Below are 17998 nucleotides of genomic sequence, written 5' to 3'. Positions count from 1 at the left end.
CGCCAATCCCCCTCTCCTTGTCCCCTGGGTGAACCACGAACAACTCGCTCTTCCCCATGTTGGGCTTGTACCCTGAGAAATCCCCGAACTCCCTGAGGATCCTCATTACCTCCGGCATTCCCCCCACCGGGTCCACCACATATAGCAGCAAGTCGTCCGCATAGAGCGACACCCTATGCTCCTCCCCACCCCGCTCCAACCCCCTCCAGTGCCTCGACTCCCTCAGTGCCATAGCCAGGGGTTCAATCGCCAGTGCGAAGAGCAGGGGGGACAGGGGACACCCCTGCCTCGTTGCTTGATGCAACCGAAAGTACTCAGACCTCCTCTTGTTCGTGGCCACACTCGCCATCGGGACTTCGTACAACAACCTAACCCACCTAACAAACCCCTCCCCAAACCCGAACCTCTTTAGCACCTCCCACAAGTACCCCCACTCTACCCTATCGAAGGCCTTCTCAGCGTCCATCGCCACCACTATCTCCGCCTACCCCTCCCTCGCCGGCATCATAATCACCTTCAGGAGCCTCCGCACATTCGCTTTCAACTGCCTCCCCTTCACGAATCCCGTCTGGTCCTCGTGGATCACCTGCGGCACACAATCCTCAATTCTCGTGGCTAAGACCTTCGCCAGCACCTTGGCATCTACATTTAACAGCAAAATCGGCCTGTAAGACCCACACTGCAGGGGATGCTTGTCCCGCTTCAGGATCAAGGAGATCAGTGCCCGGGACATCGTCGGGGGCAAAGCCCCCCCCTCCCTTGCCTCATTGAAGGCCCTAACTAGCAACGGGCCCAACAGGTCCACATATTTCTTGCAGAATTTGACCAGGAAACCGTCCGGCCCCGGTGCCTTCCCCGCATGCATGCTCCCTATCCGTTTGGCCAGCTCCTCCAGCCCAATCGGGGCTCCCAATCCCGCTACCAGTCCCTCCTCCACCTTCGGAAACCTCACTTGGTCCAGAAAGCGGCCCATCTCTCCCTCCCTCATGTGGGGGCTCGGACTGATACAATTCCTCACAAAATTCCCTGAAGACCCCATTGATGCCATCCCCACTCCGCACCGCACTCCCTCCCCTATCGTTAACTCCCCCGATCTCCCTAGCTGCATCCCGCTTCCGAAGCTAATGCGCCAGCATCCGCCTTGCCTTTGCCCCATACTCATAAATTGCTCCCTGGGCCTTCCTCCACTGCACCTCCACCTTCCTGGTGGTCAACAGGTCGAATACTTTACCTGAATGCTCGTAGTATACGAAATAAGGTAAATGAGTTGATGGCGCAAATCATCGTGAATGACTATGATTTAGTGGCCATTACTGAAACATGGTTAAAAGATGGTCACGACTGGGAGTTAAATATCCAAGGGTATCAGACTATACGAAAGGATAGAATGGACGGTAAGGGCGGTGGTGTAGCTTTGTTGTTTAAGGATGGCATCCGGGCAATAGTAAGGGATGATATTGGTGCTATGGAGGACAAGGTTGAATCAATTTGGGTGGAAATCAGGAATAGTAAGGCGAAAAGGTCACTGATAGGAGTAGTCTATAGGCCACCAAATAGTAACAGGATGGTGGGGCAGGCAATAAACAAAGAAATAACGGATGCATGTAGAAATGGTACAGCGGTTATCATGGGAGATTTTAATCTGCATATCGATTGGTTTAACCAGGTTGGTAAAGGCAACCTTGAGGAGGAGTTTATAGAATGTGCCCGGGATAATTTCCTGGAACAGTATGTAATGGAACCTCCAAGGGAACAAGCGGTCCTAGATCTGGTCCTGTGTAATGAGGCAGGATTGATTAATGATCTCATAGTTCTGGATCCTCTTGGAAGGAGCGACCACAATATGGTGGAATTTAAAATACAGTTGGAGGATGACAAGGTAAAATCAAACACTAGTGTTTTGTGCTTAAACAAAGGCTATTACAATGGGATGAGAGAAGAACTAGCTAAGGTAGACTGGGAGCAAAGACTTCATGGTGAAGCAGTTGAGGAACAGTGGAGAACCTTCCGAGCGATCTTTCACAGTGTTCAGAAAAGGTTCATACCGACAAAAAAGAAAGACGGTATAAAGGGGAAAAATCGACCGTGGATATCTAAGGAGGTGAGGGAGAGTATCAAATTGAAGGAAAAAGCATACAAAGTGGCAAAGATTAGTGGGAGACTGGAGGACTGGGAAGTCTTTAGGGGACAACAGAATGCTACTAAAAAAGCTATAAAGAAGAGTAAGGTAGACTATGAAAGTAAACTGGCTCAGAACATAAAAGCAGATAGTAAAAGCTTCTACAAATATATAAGACAAAAAAGAGTGGCCAAGGTAAATATTGGTCCTTTGGAAGATGAGAAGGGAGATTTAATAATAGGAGACGGGGAAATGGCTGAGGAGCTGAACAGGTTTTTTGGGTCAGTCTTCACAGTGGAGGACACAAATAACATGCCAGTGACTGATGGAAATAAAGATATGATAGGTGAGGACCTTGAGATGATTGTAATCACTTAGGAGGCAGTATTGGGCAAGCTAATGGGGCTAAAGGTAGACTAGTCTCCTGGCCCTGATGGGATGCATCCCAGAGTGTTAAAAGAGATGGCTAGGGAAATTGTAAACGCACTAGTGATAATTTATCAAAATTCACTAGACTCTGGGGTGGTCCCAGAGGATTGGAAAGTAGCAAACGTGACACCGCTGTTTAAAAAAGGAGGTAGGCAGACTCAAAGTAATGGTGCCGGTCCTTGTAGGTGTCCCACAGTCGCGCCGGCTGCAACATGCCAAACTTCACCCCCTTTCTGTGCAGCACCGCCTTCACCCGATTGTACCCGGCCCCCCTCTTCACCACCTCCCCACTCCAGTCCTGGTATATCCGAACCTCTGCGTTCTCCAACCTGCTGCTCCTCTCTTTCTTGGCCCACCTGAGCACGCGCTCCCGATCAACAAACCGATGAAACCGCACCAGCACCGCGTTAGCCTTGGGCCTCCTCGCCAGCACTCTATGGGCCCCTTCCAGCTCCAGGGGCCCCTGGAAGGACCCCGCACCCATCAGCGAGTTTAGCATGGTGACCACATAGGCCCCCACATCCGACCCCTCCAGCCCCTCTGGGAGGCCCTGAATACTCAAATTCTTCCACCTCGACCGATTCTCCATCTCCTCAAACCGTTCCTGCCATTTCTTGTGGAGCGCCTCGTGCGCCTCCACCTTTACCGCCAGGCCTAAGATCTTGTCCTCGTTGTCGGAGACCTTTTGTCGGACCTCACGGATCACCACTCTCTGGTCCGTCTGGGTCTCCAGCAGCTTGTCTATAGAAGCCTTCATCGGCTCCAGCAGGTCCGCTTTAATCTCCCTGAAGCAGCGCTGGATAACCTCCTGCTGCTCCTGTGCCCACTGCATCCACGCTGCTTGGTCCCCGCCCGCCGCCATTTTGCTCCTCTTCCCTCGCACCTTCTTTGGGTTCACCACTTTTTTAGTCGCCCCGCTCCTGGTCCAAGCCATACACTGTCGGGGAACTCTTGCAATCTCCTTCCCACACCGGGAAAAGTCGAAAAAGCACCGTTGGGGGCTTGAAAAGAGCCCCAAAGTCCATTTTTAGCGGGAGCTGCCGAATGTGCGACTTAGCTCCACATAGCCACAACCGGAAGTGATGGCAGTAGTGTTGAGTGTTATCCAGCACAATTTGGGAAAACTGGGGAAATAATATAGGTTTGGACTTCTGGAAAGAGTGGGGGTGGAAAGAAGAGTGAAGACTTTCCATCAGATTGGTGGCTAGTGTTGAGATAACCATGTGACCTGAACTGATGTTGAAATAACGAGATTGCCCTTTTCAATGCCATGGACTCCCATATTTAACTGCAATGAGCTTCCAGGCACACAATCCACATCATCATTAAGACTGCCTATTTCCACCTCAGCAGCATTGTCCAACTTGCACTCTTCCTCAGCCGATCTGCTGCTTAAACCCTCATCCATATCTTTCTGGTCTTTAGATGTGACTATTCCAGTGCATTTCTGGCTGACCTTCCAGGTTCCACCAAAGACTGGAGGTCGTCCAAAACTTGTTACCTGGATCCCAAATTACACGCATCGCACCACTGTACTTGCTGATGTCTGTTGGCTCACGGTTAACCAATGCCCCAATTTAAAAATCCTCATCATTGTTTTCAAATCCCTCCATGGCCTCACCACTTCCGATCTCTAAAGTCCTGCGGCCGTACAACCCTCCAAGGTTATTGTGCATCTCCAAACTGGTTGCTTGAGCATCCCGGATTTTAGCCATTCTACCACTTGGCAGCCGTGCCTTCAGTTGCCAAGGCCCTAAATTCTTGAATTCCTTCCCTATACCTCAGCTTCTTCAAAGCGGTCCTAAAACATACCACTTTGACCGGGCTTTTTGTTGTCTCCTTGTGTAGTTCAGTGTCAAATTTTGTTTAACTACTTTCCTGTGAAGCACCTCGGGGTATTGTACGACATTAAAGGTATTTTATAAATATAAGCTCACCTTTAAATCATTTGTTACAGTGGAGGCTAACATATTAAAGCCGTTGGGTGCCCCATATTGAAAGGATAGGTTTGGTTAGTGACCTTTGTGCAGAAAGCAAAGGTACACCACTGCATGTGCCGATGAGCATCGCCAGGTTCAGCCTCCATTTTAGTTGAGGGGGCCATCAAACAAAACATTAGCAAACCAAGGCTTTCACACGTGCTTGATTTTGTGTTTGAGATTAGAACAGAAATATGAACTAATTTCTCTGTCCGCAGGTGCTTTTCTTCCAAGTTGTTAAAATCCCTTGACCAACTTTAGTTCCTTTTAGTACACTGCATCAAATTATGGGCGCGTGCAAAGCGCTGAAAATTTCCAGTGATCGTAGCAACCATTTTTTTATTTGCAGGGCCACGTCGTCATGGGAAACAATGCTGTGTCCCCCTATCAACAGGTCATCGAGAAAACAAAGAGCCTCTCTTTCCGCAGTCAAATGTTAGCGATGAACATCGAAAAGAAAATGAATCAAAACAACAGGACAGAGGTGAGCGCTGTTATCTGCTTTGAACATAGCCTCTGGAGCAGGGCCCACAAAAAGCACCTATATTGGGCAGACGTACAGCGGGAAGAGCGAAGGCTCTGCTATATTACACTAAGTTTGGTAAATTGAAGTTAGTTACCTACCTGTCTTAAACTCAAGGTTTGACCCCATTTTGTGACCTTTAGTATATTAGGAGAGTGTTAGATTTTTGGGGGCACCAAGGGAATTACGCGATAAGGGGATTGTGGTAGGAGGTGGGATTAAGCTAGAGCATCCATGATCTGATTGAAGTTGGATCAGGCTCGAGGGGCTGGATGGTTTACTCCTCCCATTTCTTACGTTCACAATTGTGAATATTTGTAGACCACAAAACATCCAGCATAATAGTTACAAACAACAACTAATGTAAGATTAAGTATCATTTTAAAATTGTCTTCAAGTCCCTGGTCAGCCTTCCAGTTATGCTGAATCCACTGTCACAATTATGCAGCAGACAGAGTGAAGACTCTGCTATGTTACACTTAAGTTTGGGAATAGAGTGAAGTAAATCGCCACAAATCTAAACTTGGCCCTTTCAATTTACAAATGGCCTGTCATGCCAGTAATCAGATGTTATAGTTGCCTTATTCTCACCCAAGCAAGAACAAGATGACCTTGTATTCCCACAAGAATTGGATAAAACAATTTGCAACACAATACAACAACTAGTGAATTTTAATTCCTCCTGCCATTTACATTTCTCGGTTCATCAGTTAAAGCTTTTTACTTGTACCCATTTTGTATTTAGAAAATCAGTGGACGGGCAAAATTTAGTCTGATGTTATACTCTCTCGTGCGCATGGAGTGGCCGTAGTATTTCACCCCTGGGGGGCGGATTGGAGAGAACTGAACTACCACTGGGGCATAAGGACACTGCAGGTGGAAACTTTCAAATTCACCGGTGCAAATTTGCCCCTTTTTGATCGACGCAGGGTTTTTTTTTTTTTTAAGTGCCCGCACGGTACATTGAGTTGTTTTCTTCTGCTTCCAGCCAGAAAAGTTACCACTCTTTTTTTTTCCCTTTTCATTTTATTGATAATTGCACCTAGAGGTTAAAGCCTCTGGAAACCTGAAGTGTTATTTACCTAAAGATTTTGCAGAAATCCTGAGCTCAGTGCATCTCTCTGGCCGTATTCGCAGTTACTGGTTGTGTCTGGTTCCAATAAGCAGCAACAAAGCTGAGTTTCATAGTTATGTAAAGTTGAATTTGCTGTGATTGGGTGTGAAATGCAAAATGAAGTAAGTGTCACTATGGAAAGTACATCCAAGTTGCTTTGGGGAAAAGAGGGCTCCTTATGTTGCGTGTTAAAATGGAAATTAAATAGTGCTTGCATTTTAATGAACGTTAATATCACTGATCTGCCTCTCTAGTGGAGCTGTATCCGCACCCGTTTCAGTTTAGCAAATCTGATGGGACGGTGACAAGATTCCACGCCAGTGAGGATAGAGAATTGGCCGTGATTGATTAAACACTGGTGTCAGACTGTTGTTTTCTTTCTCGTTGTTCTCTGTCATGACGGGAATATAGCACGGGGTTGAAGAAAGCATGTGAGCAAGCTGTGCGTCCACAAAACAGCCTCCAGCTGTGCTGAGAAGGAACACACTTTGCCACGTATTTTTCCAGTGCTGCCAAAAAGGGGCATTGCTCAACTGCACATCCGAAGAGCTTGTAAATACAGCTCTTATCCGTTTGTTCACATTCGCAAGCCAATCAGAAGGCTGACACCCGAAAGCAAGGCAGTACTCTGCGACACTAACTGTTATATAAGCGTGGCCTTTCCACAAGGACCTGCCCCAAACTTTCCTTCATTTTACTTCATTCCCTCCTCGGTCTTGTGTACACTTTGCCTCTTTTTCCTGCCATTTTTGAGTGTTTCTGAAGTTTTGTTCAGTGCTTTCGACTTCTATCTGGTCATCAGTATCAAATTGCAGATCAGACGTTATGCCTCATTTATTGAGACATAATATTCTTGACATTTCTTTCCGGTTTGAAATTAAGTTGCGTTCTGTGTTTGACAGAGCTTGGTGATCCTATCTTGGTGATGCTTGCCCAAGCACTTGGCTCGGTTCAGAATGCGCCTAAAGAAGAAACCGAAAATCCTCAGCAATTTGCTTTGCTTCCTGATATAGCCGAGGGGTATTGTGATCTGCTTCTCCAGAAGGAGCTAAATAACATCCTAGGCTTCAAATACCAAATAAATTGATGAAATGTTAAATAATAATAATAATAATCGTTATTAGTCACAAGTAGGCTTACATTAACACTGCAATGACGTTACTGTGAAAATCCCCTAGTCGCCACACTCCGGCGTCTGTTTGGGTACACCAAGGGAGAATTCAGAATGTCCAATTTACCTAACAAGCACGTCTTTCGGGACACGGAGAACATGCAGACTCCGCACAGACAGTGACCCAAGCTGGGAATCGAACCTGAGTCCCTGGCGCTGTGAAGCAACAGTGCTAACCACTGCTACCATGCTGCCCAAAGAACAAACAGTACCGTTTTAACAGTAATCCTTAAGCTTGTCCATATTCTTAAGTGATGAAAAATAATAGTCTGGACAGCTAAGCTAATACTTTTCTCAATATTTATGGGTGCTGTTTGTCCTGATTTATTTCTGAATTAAACAAAATCCCTTTCCTCCTAATAAAAACGGGAAACTGACTCGAACCAGATTCAAGTAAGCATTTTATTTTATTTTTAAAATACTAATTTAACCATAAATGAACAAACCTCATGATGTTTGTATTTGAATTGAGTGGCTTGGTTCCCCCCCCTTTACAGGTCAAAGAATTCTGTACCTGTCCGGACTGTGATAATTTATTTTGATGTTTTCGTGCAGATGAAGTGTGTCTATTAAATGTTATCGCGAGTATGGCTCTGTGTTCACTTTGAAGCAGCTAAATGATTCAACCCAAACGTTTTCTCCTCTATTGTTAACTCCGCCCTTTTCATGTAATTGAGGAAATACATTTGTAAAAATCTCAAATCCTCAATTTCCAGGAGTGTATGTTGCTCCTGAACCCAAGAGGATCATAGATGTGTAGCTCATGGCCCGAGAGCATGTCGCCCATTGTGTGTACCCATTCGCCTATCAGCCGTGCACAATTTTTTGGGGGTTTCACACTTTGATCATGTTTCTGTTTCTTGCCCATTGAAGAATCTTCTGTAGGAAAGGCCCATGTACACTAACCTCATTTTTTTTTTTACTGCATCTGTCCTCCACGTCTTGCCCAACACTTAGAAAAAGAACACGCAAATAAATTTGGGTAATGTCAGAAGTACCTCTTCAAACCACCAAAGACGATGAGTGAGGCTTTGATTATTAGCCAAACTCTTACTTCCATTTTGCTGTAAGTTCTGCTCTTTCCCGGGCACAAGGCCAGTGCCAATTTGTGACCCATTTGGCAATGTCGCTCTTGACATCATGAAATTAGTATTTTGTCAAAAACCTAAATCCTTGTAATGGGGCTGTGCTGTCGCACGTGGGGTTGGCTTATGTCTTTATGTTATGTAGCCGCAGGCACACAAGTCAGTAATATGTATAGGGTAGACCGTGTTGATCTCTGCTTGATACTTTGTGAGAACTGCACTATCTTCAAAATACTCCATTGGAATAAAAGGCTTGAACTCTAGACCATGCAACTGTTTTCCATAAAACTGTCTTCAATATTTAGAGTTTAGAATACTTTTCTCTCAGTATTGCTCTTATAGCCACTGCTCATAATCCTTTCTCAAATAATTCCGTTGCCAAGAACCTGATTGAAGTTTTTGCAGAACTATTAATTGAGTGGCGCAGTTAGCCTGCTCAATAGGGTAACAGTGGACGAGGTCGCTTGGATGGTTTCTCTTTAACAAGTTGGTTTATTGGGGAAATGAATATTGCAAGCAGGCAGCACGGTGGCGCAGTGGGTTAGCCCTGCTGCCTCACGCGCCGAGGTCCCAGGTTCGGTCCTGGTTCTGGGTCATTGTCCATGTGGAGTTTGCACATTCTCCCCGTGTTTGCGTGGGTTTCGCCCCCACAACCCAAAGATGTGCAGGGTAGGTGGATTGGCCACGCTAAATTGCCCCTTAATTGCAAAAAATGAATTGTGTACTCTGAATTTATATACAAAATTTTAAAAAGTTTAAAAATGAATGGTGCAAGCTGGTAACTTTCTCGGAACAGGAGGAGGCCAGTCATCTGTTTGAGCCTGTCCCTCCATTCACACAGTCCGTGGTTAATATGCATCTCAACTCCACCACCCAACTCTACTGCTGTTATTCTTGCCTCTGGGAGGAGGAAAATGAATGTGAGTTATATACCGTGCCTCTTTCAGAGGCTACCTTGCTTTGTAATGACGGCTGCACTTCATTTTAGGACATGCTAAGGTCACAAAAGACACTGTGGAAATCTATGATCTATTTCTTCTCTCATCTAGTGGCAAGTTCCAGAGTTGGATGGACGAGGTGGAAAGGGGTTGCTTGCCCTGGGTCAGAGGCAGATAAACAGTTGCAGCTGCTATTTCAGCAGCTCAGTTGATAGTGCAGTTTTACAAACGGCTCATTTCAATGTATCGGTCTTGGCTGTGATGTTTTGACCACTTGGGGAGATTGGATCTCAAGGAAGTAGTTATACTCAAACTAATCATGTATCTTGCTGGGACTGACCGTGACAATTTCATAAAGAAATACGCCAGGTTTAAACACCTCAAATCACCCCCTGCTCCCTTTAATAATAATAATCGCTTATTGTCACAAGTAGGCTTCAATGAAGTTACTGTGAAAAGCCCCTAGTTGCCACATTCCGGCGCCTGTTCGGGGCGGCCGGTACGGGAATTGAACCCGCGCTGCTGCCTTGTTCTGCGTTACAAGCCAGCTGTTTAGCCCACTGTGCTAAACCAGCCCCTATAATTCGATAATGACGTTTACTCCTTCAGTGATCATATACCTTGATATCGGATGATACAGTATGTTTTGGGGGGCGTTGGCCAGAAGTTATCCTTAAGGAAACTTCTGAATATTAAAGATGTGGGAAGGATGAACATTCTGGTGCTGAGCCTTAATGGAAATTAATTTTCTTTCTCTCTGGTTTTCTTGTCTTGTTGCTTGAGACATTTCAAACGCCACTTCCAAGTTTCACACCATGCGCACCTGGAATTATATTGACTGTTTTAGAATTTTGACCCAGTGATGACAGAGGAGCTCCCTCCTTAACCACACTGTGAGCATCTTCACTCCACACTGAGCAATTCAAGGGACGGCTCACCATCTCGAGGATAGCTAGGGTTGGGCAATAAATGCCAGCCTTGCCAGCGGTGTGCATATTCTGACGGTGCCCCGTCACCTGCAATTGAAAGTGACCCTTCTAAACCAACTTGCCATGATTCTTCTGTGCCTGCCTGATGTATCTTTCATGTTCTTTGGTCTAAATCAAAGAATTATCTTGAGACTGTAGTGTGGTACTGGATGTAAGAGATCCGGACCTGTATTGTAAGCTTTTACCCGACACTCTGAGTAACACTGACATTCCAGATCGACAACCTGTGTAATTTTGCAGCAAACAACCTTGAGCAGTTGTTTTGTTTTGTGCCTCCCCTGAATGTTTACAGTTGTGCCAGATGTGTCAGCTTGTAAAAATAGTCGCCCTGCTCTTAAATTACTGCATTTTCGTACCAAGGAAGCTTTGAAAGTTGTTAAGTAATGGGTTTCATGCATCACATTGCTTTAATATGGGGATTTCTAGATTGAAAACTGCCAAGAAGTGAGAACGCCCCGCTTAATCTTTCTGCATTCCCCTTGTATCTCACGTTGATTCTAATATTACTCCATTTCCTGAAGCATTAATACTGATGAGAAAATCTTCACCGACTTATTTGAATTTGTGTCTGGGGCCTCTGGGTGGGGGGCAGTTTCTCCGGAACTCTGTACAATCCTGCAGCACAGAAAGAGGCCATTCTGCCTATCATACCCGCACTGGCCCTCGAAGGAATTATTCATTCCCCTGCTCTTTCCCTCAACCCTATCAATGTTTATTTTTCAAGTAATCACCCAATGATAAGTTAGGGTTGAGTCTGCTTCAAGTGCATTTCAAATCATCATAGCTCGCTGTGTAAAATAAAATTGTCATCCTTCCATCCCACCATTTTCTGGCATTCAGCCGGATCCTGGGACTTTTTACTTTGGAATATAACAGGTTTACAGGGGCGATGGTTGAATTAAAGAAGTAAATGGAGTGATTGGATTCGGCTGATTTGCAGAAGTTATTTGAGGTGGATAGGAATGGTCGGGAGTATGACTATAAAATCGTTAGATCAACAGATTGGTTATTTGACAAGTAGTGTTTCACTTTGCCGAGCCAGAGCTCTCTGGAATAGATTACTGAAGCATGTGATGGAGCATGCAATCGCTGACATTCCATTGAAAGACAGCTTGTTATGATCTTCGGAGAACACTTGCAGTTGCTGGTTAGCTGGGGTTATTGCAGTTTGCTTCATCGGCAAGAGTCTACAGGGGATTTTCTTCCTTCCTTCTGAACTGGTCAATCGTTTTTCTCCTGTCTTTATTTGTTAAAGTGAAATACTGAAAGCAGGCCAGGAAGCAACTGTGGAGAATTTCCATCCGAATTGGAAGATGTTCGAGATGAGCAAATCTCCGACCTGTTCTTTGGCCGGGCGTTAAAGTGTAGAATGGAATTGGGTGTCAACGGCCCGCTCACAATGGATTTCATCCTTCCTTACCGCCTCGGCAGAAATCCATTTGCTTGTTAGATACCCAAGTTCTTTTGTGGTGTTATCCAGGAGAAACATCAGAAAGATGAATTCAAATATCCACCTTGGGAATGATGGTCCCATCTGCAGAGAAGCCAAGAGAGGTGGATGTGGGAGAATTAGCCGAATGGTGGGCAGAGAGGGAGGGCTAGAATACCTAATCGAGAGATGAGTGAGTAGACTTGTACAGAGGCTGATTGCGAGTGAATACAGAGGCTGATTGCGAGTGAATACAGAGGCTGATTGCGAGTGAATACAGAGGCTGATTGCGAGTGAATACAGAGGCTGATTGCGAGTGAATACAGAGGCTGATTGCGAGTGAATACAGAGGCTGATTGCGAGTGATTACAGAGGCTGATTGCGAGTGAATACAGAGGCTGATTGCGAGTGAATACAGAGGCTGATTGCGAGTGAATACAGAGGCTGATTGCGAGTGAATACAGAGGCTGATTGCGAGTGAATACAGAGGCTGATTGCGAGTGAATACAGAGGCTGATTGCGAGTGAATACAGAGGCTGATTGCGAGTGAATACAGAGGCTGATTGCGAGTGAATACAGAGGCTGATTGCGAGTGAATACAGAGGCTGATTGCGAGTGAATACAGAGGCTGATTGCGAGTGAATACAGAGGCTGATTGCGAGTGAATACAGAGGCTGATTGCGAGTGAATACAGAGGCTGATTGCGAGTGAATACAGAGGCTGATTGCGAGTGAATACAGAGGCTGATTGCGAGTGAATACAGAGGCTGATTGCGAGTGAATACAGAGGCTGATTGCGAGTGAATATAGAGGTTGATTGCGAGTGAATACAGAGGCTGATTGCGAGTGAATACAGAGGCTGATTGCGAGTGAATACAGAGGCTGATTGCGAGTGAATACAGAGGCTGATTGCGAGTGAATACAGAGGCTGATTGCGAGTGAATACAGAGGCTGATTGCGAGTGACTACAGAGGCTGATTGCGAGTGACTACAGAGGCTGATTGCGAGTGACTACAGAGGCTGATTGCGAGTGAATACAGAGGCTGATTGCGAGTGAATACAGAGGCTGATTGATTGCGAGTGAATACAGAGGCTGATTGCGAGTGAATACAGAGGCTGATTGCGAGTGAATACAGAGGCTGATTGCGAGTGAATACAGAGGCTGATTGCGAGTGAATACAGAGGCTGATTGCGAGTGACTACAGAGGCTGATTGCGAGTGAATACAGAGGCTGATTGCGAGTGAATACAGAGGCTGATTGATTGCGAGTGAATACAGAGGCTGATTGATTGCGAGTGAATACAGAGGCTGATTGCGAGTGAATACAGAGGCTGATTGCGAGTGAATACAGAGGCTGATTGCGAGTGAATACAGAGGCTGATTGCGAGTGAATACAGAGGCTGATTGCGAGTGAATACAGAGGCTGATTGATTGCGAGTGAATACAGAGGCTGATTGCGAGTGAATACAGAGGCTGATTGCGAGTGAATACAGAGGCTGATTGCGAGTGAATACAGAGGCTGATTGCGAGTGAATACAGAGGCTGATTGCGAGTGAATACAGAGGCTGATTGCGAGTGAATACAGAGGCTGATTGCGAGTGAATACAGAGGCTGATTGATTGCGAGTGAATACAGAGGCTGATTGCGAGTGAATACAGAGGCTGATTGCGAGTGAATACAGAGGCTGATTGCGAGTGAATACAGAGGCTGATTGCGAGTGAATACAGAGGCTGATTGCGAGTGAATACAGAGGCTGATTGCGAGTGAATACAGAGGCTGATTGCGAGTGAATACAGAGGCTGATTGCGAGTGAATACAGAGGCTGATTGCGAGTGAATACAGAGGCTGATTGCGAGTGAATACAGAGGCTGATTGCGAGTGAATACAGAGGCTGATTGCGAGTGAATACAGAGGCTGATTGATTGCGAGTGAATACAGAGGCTGATTGCGAGTGAATACAGAGGCTGATTGATTGCGAGTGAATACAGAGGCGCTGAGTGAGGTTTGGGAAGAGGAACAAAGTTCAGCGGAACTTGGGCAAAATATTTTTTTTTAATGGGGTGAGGAAGCAACTACTGCTCCCAAAAGCATTGAAGATAATTGAGTGATTGTAACTATCTGAATCTACTGGAAAGAAGTTGTTTTCACTCCCGTGCAAGGACAAGGTGCCACATAAAGATACAGAGGCACTGGAAAAAGTGCAAAAGAGATTTCCTCGAGCTGCAAGGATATAATTATGGGTAAAGATTGAGGAGGCTGGAAGTCTTTTCTCATGGGAAATGAAGACTGATTGGTTACCTAATAAAGGCCTGAAGGATTATGGAAGATTTTGATAGAGTGGGCAGTGTTTCCTCTTGTGAGGGAGGGCAACACTAGATGCCATCAATGCACCATTATCTGCAAGTTCCCCTCCGAGCCACACACCACCCTGACTTGGAAATATATCGGCCGCTCCTTCACTGTCGCTGGGTCAAAATCCTGGAATTCCCTCTCTAACAGCACCGTGGGTAGACCGACACCACAGGGCTGCAGCCGTTCAAGAAGGCAGCTCACCCACCACCTTCTCAAGGGTAATTAGGGATGGGCAATAAATGCTGGCCTGGCCAGACACGCCCACATCCTGAGAGTGAATTAAAAAAATAAGACGGTCAGTAATAAATCCAGTCGGGAATTCAGGAGAACCATCTTCACCCAGAGAGTGATGAGAATGTGGAATTTGCTCCCACAGGTTGGTGAAGTGTCGATACATTTACAGGAAAACTGGATAAACACAAGGGAGAAAGGGATAGGATAATGCTGACGGGCTGAGATAAAGGGGGGGTGGGGGTGGTTCAAGTGGAGCATAAATGGTGGCACGAACTGATTGGGCTGAATGGGCCATTTCTAAATTCCACGTAATACGCTCATAAAAGGATTGTTACTCATGATTAAAGACTTTGAGAGAGACGAAAGTATGGTCAGCTCCCCATCTTTATACTTGTGCAAATTGAAACTTGTTTAGTTGTCACATGGATAATGGTGGGGATGGAGGTGTGAACCTTTTTCCTCATGAAGGTTTATAAGCTCCGTACCTAGTGCATTTTTAGTTTCAAGACAGTGACGTTTATTAACAAGTTAGAAGTAAACCTCTGTGAAAGGCCACTGCGAGCATGTGGGAGTAATTTTGCACTTGTGATTGCTACATCAGTCCTGCAACAGCTGGTTCACTGAGCAGTGTTCATAACCTTTGACAGAGTGCAAAGACCCTTTCGTATATTGTAAATTTTATTGAAATGAGCAGTTTTCCTCGGCTTTAACAGATCCAGCTTCTGGTGTTGTGCGCTGACTTAATTCATGCAGTGTGTGGGTGCTACCTGACCAGAGCAATATTGACCAAGTGTAGCGGAACGGTTGGTGTGGTGTATGGCTTTGTGTGAAGAAGCACTGGTTAATAACTAACATGGGAATAGGACCATGAAAACATGCTTACAATCCAAATCTGAACTTTTGATAAAGAAGTTAGGACTATTCTGAATTGGGTTTAGTTAAATATTTATCCATTGTATGCTATGATTGTCCTGTGAAAGATTTTACACTTATTTCTACCAGTCTCATTTTTGGGCCATTGTAATTGAATTTGTGTCTGTAATGGAGATTGAAAGTAGTGCAGTGACGCAGATTGTTGCCATAATTCCGGCCTGGAATTCTTACATACAATCTCATACTGAGTGCCCTCTGCTGCTGTTGCACCATGATGAAGCTCTGGGCATTTTCTTAATGATAGAGGGAATTTGGAGGCCAGGCTATTTTTGAGACGTTCTCTCTCTCTTCCTCCTCCTTCTCTTCCTCCTCCTCCTCCTTTTGAAGAAATTAACTCATTTCTGTTTCCATGTGTTAGGTGCAAGTCTTTTGGGGAACATTGCCACATTGAGGGGGAGTTTTGTGGGGAGCAAACTCTTGGGGCTATAGTCCAGCTTGTGTGCACAGTCTCGCCAATGCTGTATTAAATTGCAGAATGCATTTTTTGAAGTTGACAGGACCAAGGTGGGTGAATGAGTGCGGATACAGCAGCGAGATCTGACTGAATGGTGCAGCAAGCTCGCCGTGCTGAATGGCCGCATCCTCGGGCTAAAGGCTGTGGCCACTTGGTGCTACAACCAAGTGATTTGTCCCATTTCAGCAGGACTTTGCAGAGTAGTTTGGTTCCGTTGGTAAGCTGTAAAAAGTGTTTGAATTCCCATTTTAGGAGGCTGAGAAACAGTCTGATGGAGTTCAGCTAATAGCACTTGAAATTCTGATGCTTCACACTTCAGATACTTAATAATTTAGTTTATGGGCATCTGGGTTTTTTTTGGAACTCTGTGGCAGTATTTTAAACATAGTGTAATGGCTCGTCGGCAATAAATGGGGCACAGATTTCCTTATTCAGTAAACTACAATCGGAGTCTAGAAGCATTACAGACAAGGTCTTAAACTCTGAATATATTCAATTAACAAGACGCCAATGCTTAACATGTGCTAAATAAACCTGCTGCGTTTTTCCTAATAGATTTGGTTTCACTTGTTTTTCATTTGTTTTGCAGGCTCCCAACTGGACCACGACAGACTCTGGTTTCTACTGAAGGAAATTACAAATCTCTGCAGATTGAAGATCAGATCAGAGTTGTTTGAAGTTCCATCTTTCTTCTTTTTTTAACAACGTGGACTTTGTCATATTTTGGAATCTATATCAATGGATAAAATAAAATGTCAACTTTAAAACATTGCAATCTCTTGTTCTTTATTTAAGGGCTATTTGTAGTTCTGTCGATCTGTTATCACTCAATCAAACTTGCTCTCGTAGTGTTAGCATTCCATGGGAAATCACTGTTGTATTAAGTGATGTTGTGCTGATTGCAAAAGCTGATGAATTGCACCTTGTGAGCATCAAGAGTTGGTAGAATGTGTCTTCTTCAAGATCAAGTGTGTGAAAAATGTATGGTTGGCTACACTTAAAATATAGCTTTAGCCAGGAATTCAGGAGCAAAAGCAACCAAGCAATTCAGATCTTAAAGGCCTGTAAGCGAAGTGCATGGTTTCAGTGAATAATGTAAACACAGCAGCTGTTACCGACTGCTTCCTTTGCAAAGTCACAGTTTCCTATTAAGCAATCAACTATTCACATTGCTCACCAGTCTGCTGGTACAGTGGGGAGTCTTATCAGCATTAACATGCTCCGACCTGTCATAGATTATCATAGAATTTACAGTGCAGAAGGAGGCCATTCGGCCCATCGAGTCTGCACCGGCTCTTGGAAAGAGCACCCTACCCAAGGTCAACACCGCCACCCTATCCCCATAACCCAGTAACCCCACCCAACACTAAGGGCAATTTTGGACACTAAGGGCAATTTAGCATGGCCAATCCACCTAACCTGCACATCTTTGGACTGTGGGAGGAAACCGGAGCACCCGGAGGAAACCCACGCACACACGGGGAGGATGTGCAGACTCCGCACAGACAGTGACCCAAGCCAGAATCGAACCTGGGACCCTGGAGCTGTGAAGCAATTGTGCTATCCACAAGGCTACCGTGCTGCCCTATCATCCGAGAAGTAATTAGCTCCACCGTTTCCTTTGTGTTAATGTGGCTCCTCAGTTGGTCGTACTCTTGTCTGTGAGTCAGATGATTGAGATCGAACGTTCTCACTCCAGAGACTTGAACACGAAATTCTGTCTGAAACTCCCAATGCCATTCTGAGGGGGTGCAGCACTGCCAGAGGTGCTGTCGTTTGGACCATGTTAAACAGAGCCTATCTTCTTGGCTGGATGTGAAAGTATATTGAAGAAGAACAGGGGAGTTCTGCCTGGCATCCTGATTAATATTTATCCCTCAAGATCAGTCAAACAGATTATCTAGTCGTTATCTCTGGGGAATGGGCAGGGAAGTGTAAAGTGATGCATTTTGGTAGGAGAGATGATATAAAATAAAGGATTCCATTCTAAAGGCGATGCAGTAGCAGAGGGACCGAGGTGTACATGAACCTCATTCATTTCCTTTGCACAAGTGGTTGAAGATGGTGAGACAGATTGAAAACGTTATCAATAAGACAAATGGGATATATGCATAGAATGAGGCAATGATGTTGAACATGTATAAAACACTGGGAGTATTGCGCCAAGTTCTGGGCACTATGCTTCGGAAGGATGTGGAGACAATAGAGAGTGTTCCGGAAAGAATTCCGAGCAGGTTTCCAAGGATAGGA

General features: G+C 45.3%; 1 protein-coding gene across 1 annotated transcript in view; it reads left to right on the top strand.

Moving 5' to 3' along the window:
- The window catches only part of eif3eb (eukaryotic translation initiation factor 3, subunit E, b), a 173713-nt gene extending 157196 nt beyond the window's left edge, over positions 1-16517 (top strand). The window contains exons 12-13 of the mRNA XM_072466877.1: positions 4877-5011; positions 16338-16517. Of these exons, the coding sequence (XP_072322978.1) occupies positions 4877-5011; positions 16338-16376 (174 nt within the window). The 3' untranslated portion in view covers positions 16377-16517. The remainder of the gene's footprint in view (positions 1-4876; positions 5012-16337) is intronic.
- The last annotated feature ends 1481 nt before the right edge of the window (positions 16518-17998 follow it).

The sequence above is a fragment of the Scyliorhinus torazame genome, chromosome 11 (assembly GCF_047496885.1).
Source record: "Scyliorhinus torazame isolate Kashiwa2021f chromosome 11, sScyTor2.1, whole genome shotgun sequence".
NCBI lineage: Eukaryota > Metazoa > Chordata > Chondrichthyes > Carcharhiniformes > Scyliorhinidae > Scyliorhinus > Scyliorhinus torazame.
This window is presented reverse-complemented; position numbering and strand designations above follow the sequence as displayed.